Source organism: Danio rerio, chromosome 2, assembly GCF_049306965.1.
Source record: "Danio rerio strain Tuebingen ecotype United States chromosome 2, GRCz12tu, whole genome shotgun sequence".
NCBI classification, from domain to species: Eukaryota; Metazoa; Chordata; class Actinopteri; order Cypriniformes; family Danionidae; genus Danio; species Danio rerio.
This window is the reverse complement of record NC_133177.1, coordinates 277501-293279: the sequence shown is the minus strand read 5'-3', so window position 1 is coordinate 293279 and position 15779 is coordinate 277501. Positions and strand designations below refer to the sequence as shown.

The 15779-nt window shown below is 47.2% G+C and overlaps 1 protein-coding gene across 2 annotated transcripts in view; it reads right to left on the bottom strand.

Annotated features, from left to right (window-relative positions):
- Positions 1–111: 111 nt before the first annotated feature.
- The window catches only part of phlpp1 (PH domain and leucine rich repeat protein phosphatase 1), a 25611-nt gene continuing 9943 nt past the window's right edge, over positions 112–15779 (bottom strand). Inside the window, exons 3-19 of one of the 2 annotated variants that reach the window (XM_073921797.1) lie at positions 13961–14157; positions 12869–12994; positions 10924–11072; positions 10021–10167; positions 9259–9486; positions 8704–8906; positions 8474–8534; positions 8242–8337; positions 7995–8150; positions 6907–7107; positions 6055–6217; positions 5611–5741; positions 5367–5483; positions 4928–5122; positions 4154–4382; positions 3336–4015; positions 112–3279 (exon numbers count right to left, since the gene is read on the bottom strand). In XM_073921797.1, the coding sequence (XP_073777898.1) occupies positions 3261–3279; positions 3336–4015; positions 4154–4382; positions 4928–5122; positions 5367–5483; positions 5611–5741; positions 6055–6217; positions 6907–7107; positions 7995–8150; positions 8242–8337; positions 8474–8534; positions 8704–8906; positions 9259–9486; positions 10021–10167; positions 10924–11072; positions 12869–12994; positions 13961–14157 (3098 nt within the window). In that variant the 3' untranslated portion in view covers positions 112–3260. Of the gene's footprint in view, positions 4016–4153; positions 4383–4927; positions 5123–5366; positions 5484–5610; positions 5742–6054; positions 6218–6906; positions 7108–7994; positions 8151–8241; positions 8338–8473; positions 8535–8703; positions 8907–9258; positions 9487–10020; positions 10168–10923; positions 11073–12868; positions 12995–13960; positions 14158–15779 lie in introns of both variants that reach the window. The other variant, XM_073921795.1, reaches the window with a different exon arrangement.

Sequence of the window (15779 nt, the reverse complement as noted above, 5' to 3'; positions counted from 1 at the left end):
GACCCCTGATAAATAAGGGACGAAGCTGTAGGAAAATGAATGAATGAACATTGACATGACATACACGCACACACACACACACACTCTCAGAAACAGCACGAGCAGAGCCAGTTTAGAGTCATAAATTTAAGATTTATTATAACAAAACTAGGAACTGTGTGTGTGTGTGTGTGTGTGTGTGTGTTTGATTCCTTACAGATGAGCTGCTCTGCATTACAGGACTGACACAGTCATGCTGGTGTGACGAGGCGCGCGAGTCTGAGTGTGTGTGTGCTTGTTTTTATAAGGGTGTGTGTGTAAAAGAGATAGTGTGTACTTGCTTTTATAAGGGGGTGTGTGTGTAAACGTGTGTGTGTGTATGTGTGTACTTGCTTTTAATGTGTGTGTGAGAGTTTGTACTTGTTTTTGTGTGTGTGGGTGTGTGTATGTGAGCGAGAGAGTGTATGTGTGTGCACGTTTTTATGAGGATGTGTCTGTATAAGTGTGTGTGTATGTATGTGACAGAGTGTGTGTGTGTGTGTGTAATTTAAGGGTATGTGTGTAAATGTGTGTATGAGACTGAGAGTGAGTGTGTATGTTAGAGTGTATAAAAGTTTGAGTGTGTGTGTACGAGTGTGTGTAAGTGAGTGCATGTGTGCTTGTACATTTTTGTGTGTCTGTGTGTGTGTATTTGCGTGTGTGCATTTGTGTATGTGTGTGTGTGATAAAGAAAGAGTGTGTGTACTTGCTTTTATGAGGATGTGTGTGTGTAAATGTGTGCATGTGTGTGAGAGAAAGAGAGAGTGTGTGTGGGTACTTGTTTGTGTGTGTGTATGTGTGTGTGTGTTTGTGGGTTAGTGTTTGAATGAGTTTGTGTGTGTGAATGTGAGTGAGTGTATCTATAAGTGTGTGCATATGTTTAAGTGTGTGTGTGAGTGTATGTATGTGTATGTTTAGTGTGTGTGCGTGTGTGTGTGAGTGGGTATATGTGTGCGTGTTTGTATATGTATCTGTATGTTTATGTGTGTGTGTGTGTGTGTGAGTGGGTGAGTGTTTTTATGTGCGAGAGCGTTTGAATGAGCTTGTGTGTGTGAATGTGTATGTGTGTGTGTGTGTGTTTGAATGTGTATGTGTGAATGTGTGTGTGTGTGTATGTATATGTGTGTGATCTATCGGTGTGTGTGTGTGTGTGTAAAGGGTGCTGATGTGTGGTTCTAGACACTGGGTTCCTGTAGAAAGCATCAGTATTCAACATGGCTCTTATTTACACTCGTGGGAAAGAGAAGAAGAAGAAGAATCACCATTTCTCTCAGAGAAGATTAGTAAAGTGACGATAAGGTCACCATAAGAGGAGCAACTCCTAGGAGTTAGTCTTTCACATTTACACTAAATTTCTAGTTTAATAGTGGCCGAGGCCGCGCTGTACTGCAGAGGAACAGTACTACTGTAAGTGCTCTATCTACAACAGGTAAGCGTGGTGTTACTCAGGTGTACCGCACAACACGACTCACAGCTGCTCATCAGCAAACTCACAGTCTGCTCTCGCATCAGAGGACACGTGCAGACTGAACCCGAGCGAGTGTCCGGCAGCGCTAGTGTTGAACTCTAGACGGCTCTGAGGACAGTCAGAGTGTTAGACAGTCCGTCATCAGTAGTGTGCTGCTCTTCAGACTAGTGAACCGCTGGAGACACTCCTGTGTTCTCTTAAAGGGAAATCTGGAAGGACGAGGCGTCACACACACCCGTTTGGCCCAGAGCAGCGCTAACAGAGGCGCTCGCTCAATACTGACAGACACTCACTCACTGCAGGAGCTGTACCGCATCCATGAGGAGATCTGCAGAACACAGCGCCGTTCTCTACAGAGCGGATTCTGAGCTTGGCTTTTAACAGTAGATGGCGCTCTATGGTAGTGTTTAACACCAGAGGGCGCTCTAAACTAGGGTATAACAGCAGATGGCGCTTTAGGATAGCTTTGAACAACAGATGACGCTCTAGGCTATATTTAAACAGCAGATGTTGCTCTAGGCTAGTTTTGACCAGCAGAGGGTGCTCTAGGCTAGTTTAACAGCAGATGACGCTCTAGGCTAGTTTTGATCAACAGATGTCGCTCTAGGCTAGTTTTGATCAACAGATGTCGCTCTAGGCTAGTTTTGATCAACAGATGTCGCTCTAGGCTAGTTTTGACCAACAGATGTCGCTCTAGGCTAGTTTTGACCAACAGATATTGCTCTAGGTTCGATTTGACCAACATATGTTGCTCTAGGCTAGTTTTGAACAAATGGGCTCTAAGATAGCTTTGAACATCACATGTCGCTCTAGGCTAGTTTTGACCAACAAATGTTGCTCTAGGCTAGTTTTGACCAACAGATGTGGCTCTAGGCTAGTTTTGACCAACAGATGTCGCTCTAGGCTAGTTTTGACCAACAGATGTCGCTCTAGGCTAGTTTTGACCAACAGATGTCGCTCTAGGTTAGATTTTATCAGCAAATAATGCTCTACAACAGTGTTTAACAGCAGACGACACTTTAGGCTAGTGTTTAACAGTAGGTGGTGCTCTAGGTTAGTTTAACCGCAGACAGTGCTCTAGGCTAGTGTTTTAACAGAAGATGATGCTCTAGGCTTGATAATAAAAGCAGATGGAGCTCTAGGGTAGTTTTTAAAGCAAACAGCTTTCTACGTTAGCTTTGGACAACGGGTGGCGCTCTAGCCTAGGTTTTAACAGCAGATGATGCTCTAGGCTAGCACTGATCAGCAGATGGCGCTCTATCTTTATTAATGATTGTTTTAGGTTCAAGTCCTCTGTGTAAGGAATTGGTCCCAAGTGAAGTATGGCTATTTGTAAAGCACACAGCGCCATCTGTTAGTACACACCACACTCAGAATCCATTCCAGAGAGAGTCGCAAAATATCCTTACAATCTCCCAATCGATGCGGAATCCTCTCTGGATTTGACTGAGTGTGTGATGGCAGACCTCAGAGCGGCGTGTCGTAGTAGTCTGCGGGCTGCTCGCTCTTGGTGGGCCGCTGCTGGTCCTGCTGGTGCTGCTTCATGATCTCCTTCACCTCCTCCTCTAGCTCTGGAGGGATGATGAACTGGTCGTCAGGGTCCGGCTGCGCTGGAGCTGTAAAATAACCCCCGCTTTTCTTGGACGGAGCGTCCGCCGCCACCTCGATCAGATTATGGCTGCGCTCTTGCGGCGCCACTGAGCCGTTCCCCCGACGCTTGCCTAAAGTCTTGCTCCATGCGTCCGGACTCTTATCTGCGTCCAGCTCCGGCAACTCAGGGGTGGAAGGTGGAGGCAGGAGCCCTAGGCAGTGGACATCTGCCTCCACCTCCACCCTACTCCCATTGGAGAACACACCAGCGATCGGCTCCTCATCCTCGCTGTCCAACCCATTATCAGACAGTGCGCTGGAAAACGTGGCGCTGGAGAGCTGCCTCTGGAATGAGCCGCTGGTGTTAGGCGCTAGGTGTAATGAGCAGCACTGTACCCGTGGCGGGTGGGGGTGCAGGTGGAGGTGTGCGTCCTGCAGGAGAAGCGGCGGCTCGTCTGAAGATGCTGTAGATCCCACTTCAGAACTCATCTCAGATGCGCTGACCTCAGAGCTGATCTCGCTGCAGGAGGACGGAGGCGCGCCGGAGGATGTTGCCGGATATAGGCTGGGGCCGGGGCTTGGCGGAGGCTGCGGGTGGATGCTGGCGGAGGCGGTGTGTGTGGAGCAGCAGCAGCAGCAGCAGTCTTCAGCTACGCTCAGCTGCACCACCACCGCGCTCAGGCTATCCGTGCAGCCGTATGACTGAGCTAGCGTGCATAGCTTCTTAGCGGCCGCTAGGGCGTCAGGCACCTTCCTCACAGCCTCCACTGCCTCGCTGGGCTCCAGAGCCTCGAACAGCCCCCTGCTGCCCAGAATGAAGAACTCGTCTCTGGGGGTCAGCGGGAGCGTGGTGACGTACGGCCGCGGCAGCACCGCCGGGTACAGGAACGAGTAGCCCATGATGCGTGTGGAGTCCGTGACGCCGTTCACTTTGTTGTCCTGTTTGACAAGTGAAATCGAGCACAGAGGTGAGTGATGTGCATCAGTTAAGCATTACATCATTCAGCATCAGTAGTCTGAACACACTAACAGACACAAGAGTGTGTAAGTGTGTGTGTGCGTGTGCGTGTGTTGTACCTCAGTGATGATGGCTTTATGCTGGCGTATGCGGCTGTACTCCTCCGGGATGCTGATGTTGTGCAGCAGAGACAGTGGCAGGGCTTTACCGTCGCGGCACAGCACCGCCTGGCACTTGCCCACGTTGGCGGCAGTTAGGGTGAAGCAGCCACCGGGGTCAGTGGGGTCATGCCGGATATGGCAGAGCACCGCCGAACCGCCCAGCTTTTGCCCCGCTGTGCCCAGCTTCCTGATCAGCACACACACACACAAATAATGACATACAGGCATACAATCCAACTGAATATCGAGTAGGGGGCGGGGCTTTCTTTATTATGATGTACTTTTAACTGAAAATTGAGCAGGGGGTGGGGCTTTCTTTATTATGATGTACTTTTAACTGAAAATTGAGCAGGGGGTGGGGCTTCAGCATGTTAATGTACTTCCAACTGAATCCAAATACAGAGTAAGGGGCGGGGCTTTCAGTAAATTGATGCACCTCCAACTGAAACTGAATATTGAGTAGGGGGCGGGGCTTTCAGTATGTTGATGTACCTTCAATTCATTCTAAATACAAAGTAAGGGGTGGGGCTTTCAATATGTCGACGTACCTCTAACTGAAACTGAATATTGAGTAGGGGGCGGGGCTTTCAGTATGTTGATGTACATCCAATTGAAACTAAATATTGAGTAGGGGGCGGGGCTTTCAGTATGTTGACATACATCTAACTGAAGTAATGCTCTTACTTACTGAGCTGATGGTCAGTGTGTTTGTGTGTGTGTGTGTGTGTGTACCTCTGCATGACGAGGAAGGTGTTGGTCATGTAGTCTTCCTCACTCTTGGTCCTGTGCAGCTCCTCCGCCAGGATGTCGTTCATGGTGCACTGCAGCAGATACGGCACCTCCACGTTCCTGTCGCCGTCGAACACTCCGTATAGAGCTTCCCTACTGCCGCAGAAACTGTTGACGGAGAGCGCTGCTACACACAGCCTGACACACACACACACACACACACACACACACACACACACAGAAAGAGTCAGACACTCACACATGCTTTAAAATGATGATTCTATATACCGTGTTTTTGTGTGCATGTTCATGTGGGTAGGGTCTGGGCACGTGTGTGTGTGTGTGTGAGAGAGAAAAAGAGTGCAAGAGTGTGTGTATAAGAGAGAGAGAGAGTGTATCTGTGTTTATGAGTGTGTGTGTGTGTGTGTGTCTGTGAGCTCACTTGTTTTTAACGCCGGATGCTTCAGTGTAACCATGACTCCAGACCGCCGGCCCTCCTGACGCCTCATTGGCTGAAAACGACGATGGGGGCGGGTCTATCCGGAAACAGCGGATGTTACTGAAAGCCAAAACACACAGAAGAGACCAATCAACAGACATCCCATAATACACAATGGAATTTCATCCATATCTGTGTGTGTGTGTGTGTGTGTGTGTGTGTGTGTGTGTGTGTGTGTGTGTCATACTTGAGCTGCTCGAGGGTCTTGTGGTCCAGGTTTAAGCGCAGGTTCCCTGTCAGGTCCAGCTCTTGTAGTTTAGGAGGAAGAGTCTCCGGTAACGTGATGTCACTCAGCTCATTACAGCTCAGATCCACGCACTGCACACACACACACACACACACACACACACACACACACACACACACACACACACACACACACACACACACACACACACACACACACACACACACACACATTTATAATACTACACATTAGAGACAGCATGAGACTGCTTTTGTTGGTGTTTTCAGGAACTAGAGTAGTATGAACGTCTATATGCGGTGTGTGTGTGTGTGTGTGTGTGTGTGTGTATGTGTGTGTGTGTGTGTGTGTGTGTGTGTGTGTGTGTGTGTGTGTGTGTGTGTATGTGTGTGTGTGTGTGTGTGTGTGTGTGTGTGTGTGTGAGACCTTCATCTCCATCAGCTGCAGCACCTCAGGGAACACCTCTATGCAGTTGGAGTGTGCCACCAGTGTGTGCATGCGTCTGCAGTTCAGGATGGTGGTCGGCACCGCCTTCAGCCTGTTCCCACTCAGGTCCAGTTCCTCCAGCTCCTCCAGCTTCGCCATTTTACTGCACAACACACACACACACACACACACACACACACACACACACACACACACACACACACACAAAACATGAGCATTCAACCAGATAAATCAAATTCAAAACTCTGATGTTTGCCTACAAAGTGACTTCTGGCCTAGCACCTTCTTATCTGCACTCACTTCTGCAGATGTATGTGTCCTCCAGAAACTTGCGTTCTGTGAATGAACGTCGCCTCGTGGTTCCATCCCAAAGAGGAAAAAAATCACTTTCGCGAACGCTCACGCTCAATCTGCCCAGTTGGTGGAATGAACTCCCTAACTGCATCAGAACAGCAGAGTCACTCGCTACTTTCAAGAAACGACTAAAAACTCAACTATTTAGTCTCCACTTCACTTCCTAATCTGCAATTGCCTATTTGAATATCACACTAACTGTACAAAAAAAAAAAAAAAAAAAAAAAAAAATTTTTACTAACACTTCCCTTCTTAGACTTTACAGACCTGAAACTTGCCTTTAGTACTTATTCATTGTTGCTCTTAGTGGTGTAAATTGCTTCCTTGTCCTCATTTGTAAGTCGCTTTGGATAAAAGCGTCTGCTAAATGACTAAATGTAAATGTAAATGTAAATGTAAACCACACACACCTAAGCATTCAGCCATGTGTGAGTGTGTTTGTGTGCGTGCCAGTGTGTGTGTGTGTGTGTGTGTCACCTGGCGGGGAAGGTCTGCAGCTGGTTGTAGGCCATGTGCAGGATGCGCAGGTGTGTGTGTCCGGTCAGCTGCGGCACACACTTGTCCGTCAGCAGGTTGTTGGTCAGGTAGAGCTCCTGTAAGATGCTGCTGCTCTCCTCTGATAGGCTGGAGGCTGGCAGACTCTCGAGCTTATTGGCCGACACGTTCAGACAACGCAGACTGAGAACACACAACACAACACAACACAAACACACACACACAATCAGTAAAGCATCAACAAACAAACACTGAGCAGCACTGCAAAACAACACACTAGAGATTATTATTCAGAAATAAAGCGCATGTAAGAGTGTGTGACTGTGTGTGGACTTGAATGTGTGTGTGTGTTATGTGTGTTAAATATGTGTGTGTGTGTTTATATACATGTGTGTGTGTGTTTATATATATTTATATGTGTGTGTGTTTATATACGTGTGTATGTTTATATATGTGTGTGTGTTTATATACGTGTATGTGTGCTTATATATATGCATGTGTGTTTATATATGTATGTGTGTGTGTTTATATGTGTGTGTGTTTATATACGTGTGTGTTTATATATGTGCGTCTTTATAAACGTGTGTTTATATATGTGTGTGTGTGTTTATATACGTGTGTGTGTGTGTGTATGTTCATATACGTGTGTTTATATATATGTGTGTGTGTTTATATACGTGTGTGTGTGTGTGTATGTTCATATACGTGTGTTTATATATATGTGTGTGTGTTTATATATGTGTGTGTGTATGTATGTGTGTGTATGTTTATATATGTGTGTGTATGTTTATATATGTGCGTGTGTTTATATACGTGTGTGTGTGTTTATGTATATATTTGTGCGTGTGTGTTTATATATTTGTGCGTGTTTATATACGTGTGTGTGTGTTTATATATATATATGCGTGTGTTTATATATGTGTGTGTGTGTGTGTGTGTTTATATATGTGCGTGTTTATATACGTGTGTGTGTTTATATACGTGTGTGTGTGTTTATTTATATATATGTGTGTGTGTGTGTTTATATGTGTGTGTTTATATATGTGCCAGTGTGTGTGTGTCTGCCTGACCTATCAGTCTTGAGGAACAGGTTGCAGGGCAGCTCCTCCAGCTGGTTGTGTTGTAGATCCAGCACCTCCACCAGGGGGCGCTCCACCCGCTCCGACAGACGCTTCAGCTGATTGTGACCCGCCAGAATCTTCCTCAAACTCGAGCTGCACAATAACCTGCGGATACACACACACACACACGGGTCAAAATGTCACACACACAGGTCAACACTTCACACACACACACTCAGGCACTTCACACACTCACCATGGAGGAAGTTCCGTCATCTGATTGTGACTGATGTCCAGAACCTCCAGCTTCCTGCTGTCACTCAACCAGTCTGGAAGAGCCTTCATACAGTTCCTGGAGGAGAGAGAGAGAGAGAGAGAGAGAGGGGGGGGGGGGTTATTGGATGAGTGTATTATTGTTTTTTTATTTCACCAGCAGCCAGTAATGCGCTCAGGTGTGTGTTTGCTGTGATGTGTGTGAGGAAACACACCTGGAGATGTCGATGTACGTCAGGTTTGAGGCAGCAGGACTGACCAGAATCTCCTGCAACTCTAAGGAGGGCAACACACAGCATGAGGATCAGACGTGTGTGTGTGTGTATATGCATCTGAGTGAAAGTGTGCATATGCATGAGTGTGTGTGAGTGTATGTGTACTGTTGTTTGATGCGTGCAGAGCTTTGAGCATATATGTGTGTGTGTGTGTGTGTGTGTGTGTGTACCGTTGTTGGATGCGTGCAGAGCTTTGAGCGCAGCGCCGCACACGCGCAGCTGAGAGATGCGGTTCCTCTGGCAGTGCAGCACCTCCAGCCGGGGGAACACGGAGGCGTCCAGCTCCTGCAGACAGTTATCCCGCAGGTCCAGCTGAGTGACCCCGCGCAAGAACTCCGGCTCGTCCCGCAGCACACTGGAGATCTGATTCAGACTGAACACACACACACACACACACAGACACACACACACACACAAGCACAAGCATGCATAATCACTGCTAGAGCCTCGATCACATTATGATGCTGTGTGTGTGTGTGTGTGTGTGTGTGTGTGTGTGTGTGTGTGTGTGTGTGTGTGTGTGTGTGTGAGAACGATGACAAGATCTCTAATCCAGGGCTTCTTGTAGTTGTCAGAATAGCCATGTCCACTAAAGGAGCTCGAGCCTTCTCATATATGGCTCCTAAACTGTGGAATAGCCTTCCACAAACACACTTCATTGAACATGTACACATCATGTGATGATGATGATGATGGTGTGTGTGTGTGTGTGTGTGTGTGCTCACCGTAGGTCCACGTGTCTGACGGTGAGCAGTCTGAAGCTCTGCAGGTTGAGCTCTGTCAGTTTGTTTCCCGCCATGCAGAGCCTCTCGACCGCGGGCAGCCGCTCCAGCACCGGCGGAACCTGCTGGAACTCATTAAAGGACAGACCCAGAAACACCAGCCGGTGCAGAGAGCCCAGCTCCAGCGGCAGCGAACACAGCAGATTACCGTCCAGCACCAGCGTCTGCAGGCTACACACACACATACATCTGCATCAGCATCATCATCATCATCATCATCACACACACACACACACACACACACACACACACACACACACACACACACACACACACTCACACACACATCCGCATCATCATCACACACACACACACACAGCATCAGTTACAGCACAGCAGAGGGAGATGCAGGTTACGCAGTGTCCAGCAGAGGGCAGCACAGCACAGTCTCGTCAGCATTATTGGCTCTCCTGCTACTTTTAAATTCTTATATTTTCCCCAATTTGTGTTTAATGGAGGGAAATATTCAGCAGATAGTGTCAGCAGAATAATGGAGTGTCTGAGTAGACTGTTCCGCTTCACACACTGACACATCATCAGCTCATTTGAGAGAAACCCTGTCCTGTGTGCTTCAGCCTGCTGCTGTGTTTAATGGTTCTGCGTGAGTGCTGTACGCTCACGACACGGGTGTACATGTGCGCACGACACCACGCAGAAGTCATGATTAAGAGTGTATGGTTGTGTTAGTGAACGTGTGTGTGAGACCTGCTGATGCGGGCGATATCGGGGCTGATGGAGCGCAGGCGGTTGCAGCTCAGGTTGACTTCGCTCAGGCTGCTGATGGAGCAGAGCGCCTGCGGGAAACTGCACAGCTGATTATTGGAGAGATTCAGACTGCGCAGACGACTGAACCTGCGGAAACACACAGCAGAGACACACTTCAATAACAACACAACACACTCCACTATTAACACAACACACTCCACTATTAATACAACACACTCCGCTTATTATATGAATATTAAATGAGAAAACAGTGGGCGTGGCTTGTTTTTTCTACTGTGAGCTGATTGGCTGTGGTAAAGTGGGCGTTTCATTCAGAAGGATGTGGAGAAGGGTTTGGGGAGAGTTATTCCAGCATTGTCACACCATTTCTGCTTGTTGTCATAGCGATGTCCAAACTGACAGCTGGAGGGGCGTGGCTGTGTTAGTTGCATTATGACATCATTTTCCTTTGGCTTAGTCCCTTTACTCATCAGGGGTCGCCACAGCAGAATGAACCGCCAACTACTGCAGCATATATTTTACACAGCGGATGCCCTTTCAGCTGCAACCCAGTACTGGGAAACACCCATACACACTCATTCACACACACACTCATACACTACGGCCAGTGTAGTTGATCAGTTCCCCTATAGCGCATGTGTGTGGACTGAAACCGGAGCACCCGGAGGAAACCCACACCAACACAGGGAGAACATGCAAACTCCACACAGAAACACACAATGACCAAGCCGGGACTCAAACCAGCAACCTGATTGCTGTGAGGTGACAGTGCTGAGTCGCCTAGTCAGATCATTGTCATCAGAAATCTACACAGTGGACCCTTAATCAGAGTGTTGTCATGCTACAGTGGGAGTGTTGGTGTCCTCGTGACCCCTGACTGACCTCTGGAGCTGCAGCAGCGTCTGGTCGGCAGGAAGGAAGTTGTGTTTGAGGTTGAGGTGCGTCAGATCCTGACTGAACAGCAGGTTTGGAGGAAGCTTCTCCAGACTACAGCAGGACAGATCCACTGAGCTGATCCTCTGAGACACCATCTGATGGACACACACACACACACACACACACACACACACACACACACACACACACACACATTACTACACATATATGAACATCACTACACATACACGGACGCACACACACACACAGTAAAACAATAATAATAACACTATTGAAATGCAGTGTTGTTTTTAGTAGTTGTGCGCTGGATGACACCTCTGGCAGTATCTCTTGAGTCACAGGTGTATGATCAGGTGATCTGCAGTCAGCCAATCAGCAGGTGTGTATGCAGTAATCCCTCCCGCAGTCTCTGCTGCTAATCTGAGGCTCCCGGCGCGCACTGCCCTGCCCTACTTGTGTTGCTTCAGGATGCTGCCTTCATAGTGAAGCGTGCTAAAGTAGGACTCACAACTAGGGCTTCCACACACACACACACGCACGCACACATACACACGCACGCGCACACACACACACACATCTCCCTGATGGAGCGATGGGTGTCCTTGTCAGGACAAACCGCGACCAATGACAGACCTTTTCACAGCCGACCAATCAGGAGCCACATGCTAATGAGCAGGCGCACACACACAATGCTGAGAGTGTTAGCTATTACTGCACAGAATATAATTAAATCTGCTAACTTATGCAGAATGATTTCAGGAGGACAGAAAACTTAAAAATAATCACATAATAATTTATTACTGATGTTTTACATTAAATTTAAATTGTAAAATGCAAATCCAATTACATCTATATGTTTGGTACACATAGCAAGTCGCACACAGCATGCAATCTGACCAATCAGAGCAGAGTAATGCTATTTGACCAATCAGAGCAGAGTAATGCAATCTGACCAATCAGAGCAGAGTAATGCTATTTGACCAATCAGAGCAGAGTAATGCAATCTGACCAATCAGAGCAGAGTAATGCAATCTGACCAATCAGAGCAGAGTAATACTATTTGACCAATCAGAGCAGAGGAATGGTATTTGACCAATCAGAGCAGAGTAATGCAATCTGACCAATCAGAGCAGAGTAATGCTATCTGACCAATCAGAGCAGAGTAATGCAATCTGACCAATCAGAGTAGTGCAATCTGACCAATCAGAGCAGAGTAAAGCTATCTGACCAATCAGAGCAGAGTAATGCAATCTGACCAATCAGAGCAGAGTAATGCAATCTGACCAATCAGAGCAGAGTAATGCTATTTGACCAATCAGAGCAGAGGAATGGTATTTGACCAATCAGAGCAGAGTAATGCAATCTGACCAATCAGAGCAGAGTAATGCTATCTGACCAATCAGAGCAGAGGAATGGTATTTGACCAATCAGAGCAGAGTAATGCAATCTGACCAATCAGAGCAGAGTAATGCTATCTGACCAATCAGAGCAGAGGAATGGTATTTGACCAATCAGAGCAGAGTAATGCAATCTGACCAATCAGAGCAGAGTAATGCTATCTGACCAATCAGAGCAGAGGAATGGTATTTGACCAATCAGAGCAGAGTAATGCAATCTGACCAATCAGAGCAGAGTAATGCAATCTGACCAATCAGAGCAGAGTAATGCTATCTGACCAATCAGAGCAGAGTAATGAAATCTGACCAATCAGAGCAGAGTAATGCAATCTGACCAATGAAAACAAAGCAGTGCAATAGTGACATCAGCACTGTCCTCATGATTCACCTCATGTTCTGTAATACCAGTGTCATACAGCATGACATTATACAAGTTTGTAAACATGTGCGCACACACACACACACACAGACACACACACACACACACAGACACACACAGACACACACACACACACACACACACACACACTGACCTTCGCAGCCTGCCGGTGCCAGCGCAGGTGTTCAGTGAAGCTGTCGAAGCTGATATAGTAGGTCTGACTCTGAGGACCCGCCGAGCTGAAGGCCAGACAGTGGCTGTGTTTCTTCACCTCCTCCACCTGCACACACACACACACACACAAACACACACACATCATCATCATCAGACAGGATCACCAGCTCACTGCTGCTGCAGATTATCCTACACTACAGTAAGCAGTGGAGTCTCGCAGGACCATTAATGAACACAAGGATGATGAATATGAACACAGCACCGGACACAAGAGCTGCAGTACACCTACACATGAGCGAGCTGTACATCTACTGCACATACTGAACTCCACACTTACCCTGACACAGACTACTCATGTACACAAGACAGAAGAGTATTGTGCAGGATATTGTCCACAAGAGCTGCTGAAGGCTGAAGTAAACACTACTGAGTGCCTGTGAGCTGTATTAGAGCCGTGTGTTTCCTGCAGTGTCAAGCAGCTCTGACTGTGACGCTCACCTCTGTCTGTGCAGCTCTATGTGGAAAACAGCAAACACACTAGCCGGACACACTACTGACTTCCAGTTGATCATCAAGTGTCACAAGGTGGATTTCTATCTGCTGATCTGCATCCCAATCATCACCAATACTGCAGAAGACCAACTGGAACCAGCATAGACCAAGATTCTCACAGAAATCAGTCAAGTTTGGTAAAGGAGAAGTCATGGTTTGGGGTTCAGTCAGTATGGGGGCGTGCGAGAGATCTGCAACATCAACAGCCTGAGCTATCAAGACATTTGGAGAAGAACCACAGGATGACAGGAGAGGGACAATTCTCCAGCAGGATAGCGCTCCTCCTCATACTTCAGCCTCCACATCAAAGGATTGGCCAGCCCAGTCACCAGATATCAACATTATTGAGCATGAAGGAGGAGGCGTTGAAGATGAACATGAAGAATCTTGATGAGAGTCCTGAAAGAACTCTTGGTGTGTCCCGGCTCTTCCTCTGTCCTCATCGTGCACTCATTATGAGTGTTTAATAAAGTTAATATGTATAATAATAATAATAATAATAATACGCAGGGTTCAGTACCTTTCCTCCAATCAGGGGCAGGATGTGCATCTTCCCCGTATGGCTGGCCTTCACCGAGGACACCATCAGACACGTGCCGCATAAAATGACCTGCCGGCGGCTCCAGCGGTTCACCGGGAGCTGCAGCTTTCCCTTCCGCACGTTATACGTCCCAGATAGCTGGATTCGCTCCGAGCTCTCGATACTGTGAGGTTTTCCTGCAACACAGAGAAAAAACATGACTTAAGTGCTCCTCTCGTGCTGAAAACACACCCAGCACACCTTCAGACGCACAAACTCAGGGCTTCTGCTAGTACCCAGACTAGAAAAGTCTACTAAAGGAGGTCGAGCCTTCTCATTTATGGCTCCTGAAGCCTTCCTGATAATGTCCGAGGCTCAATCACACTCTCTCAGTTCAAATCTTGATTAAAGACCGGTTTTTTTTTGACATACATAGGATGCATAAGTGTGCTCCATGCAGGTGAGTGGGCTCGACAAGCCACCTGCAGCACACACTCCTCCTGTGTTAATGCACTGGGCATGGTGTCATTATATGTTTGTTTATATGCCATTCATTCTGATGCAGAGCACTTCACCTTCACAGTGACAGTAATATCTCTAGTTCATCATGACTGTGGAATTCAGCACTCAGTACTTACATAAGCTTACTTAAAAGCTTAACATTTCAGCAGCTAGTTTGACCAGCTCAGTGCTGATTAACAGCACACAAACTCAGCAGGACTCAGGGAAGAGAAGAGCGAGTCAGTCCTCCATATTTCAGCCATGAATTAAAGATTGTCTGAATAATTGAGCATCGCTGCGTATGCACTGAACGCCAAGCACATTGTGTTCTGCAGGTTTACACGCGTCTGTTCTCGTGTGTGTGTGTGTCTGTGTGTGTGTGTGTGTGTGTGTGAGAGAGATCTCAATAATTCAATGTCTTGATAATTACCCTGTGCAATATGGACACCATGCACACTTCAAAATACTGCGAGTACTTAATTAGACTGATAATACCGTATATCACGAGGAAAGCTTCACAGCATGCTGAATTAATGTGCACATGACTCTGTAAACCATCTGTACTACTAACCCACTCTTTAAAGACCTCTAAACTCAGGGCTTCTGCTAGTGCCCAGAATAGAAAAGTCCACTAAAGGAGGCCGAGCCTTCTCATATATGGCTCCTAATTACCATGCAAACTGATATGATTAGACTGAGATGATAATACTGTGGGTGACAGTGGTGCAGTGGGTCGCACTGTAACCTCACAGCAAGAAGGTCTCTGGTTTGAGTCTCGGCTGGGTCAGTTGGTGTTTCTGTGTGGAGTTTGCATGTTCTCCCTGTGTTGGTGTGGGTTTCCTCCGGGTGCTCCGGTTTCCCCCACAGTCCAAACACATGCGCTATAGGGGAACTGATCAACTACACTGGCCGTAGTGTATGAGTGTGTGTGTAATTGAGTGTGTATGGGTGTTTCCCAGTGATGGGTTGAAGCTGGAAAGACATCGGCTGTGTAAAACATATGCTGGAATACTTGGTAGTTCATTCCGCTGTGTCGACCCCTGATGAATAAAGGGACTCAGCTGAAGGAGAATGAATGAACAGACGGAGATGATAACAGCGTATATCAGAGAATGAGCCGCCGTCATCAGGAACAGTAGCGAGAGCGAGCAGGAGAGACCTGACCCAAAAGCAGAACATATGTGGGTCAGGACCCCACGGTACATCACTGCGGCCCACTTTACCATCAGCAGAGCTTTAACAGCAGCCACGCTCCAAACAACACCTCACACACACACACACTGACTCATGATACACAAACAAATAAATACACACACAT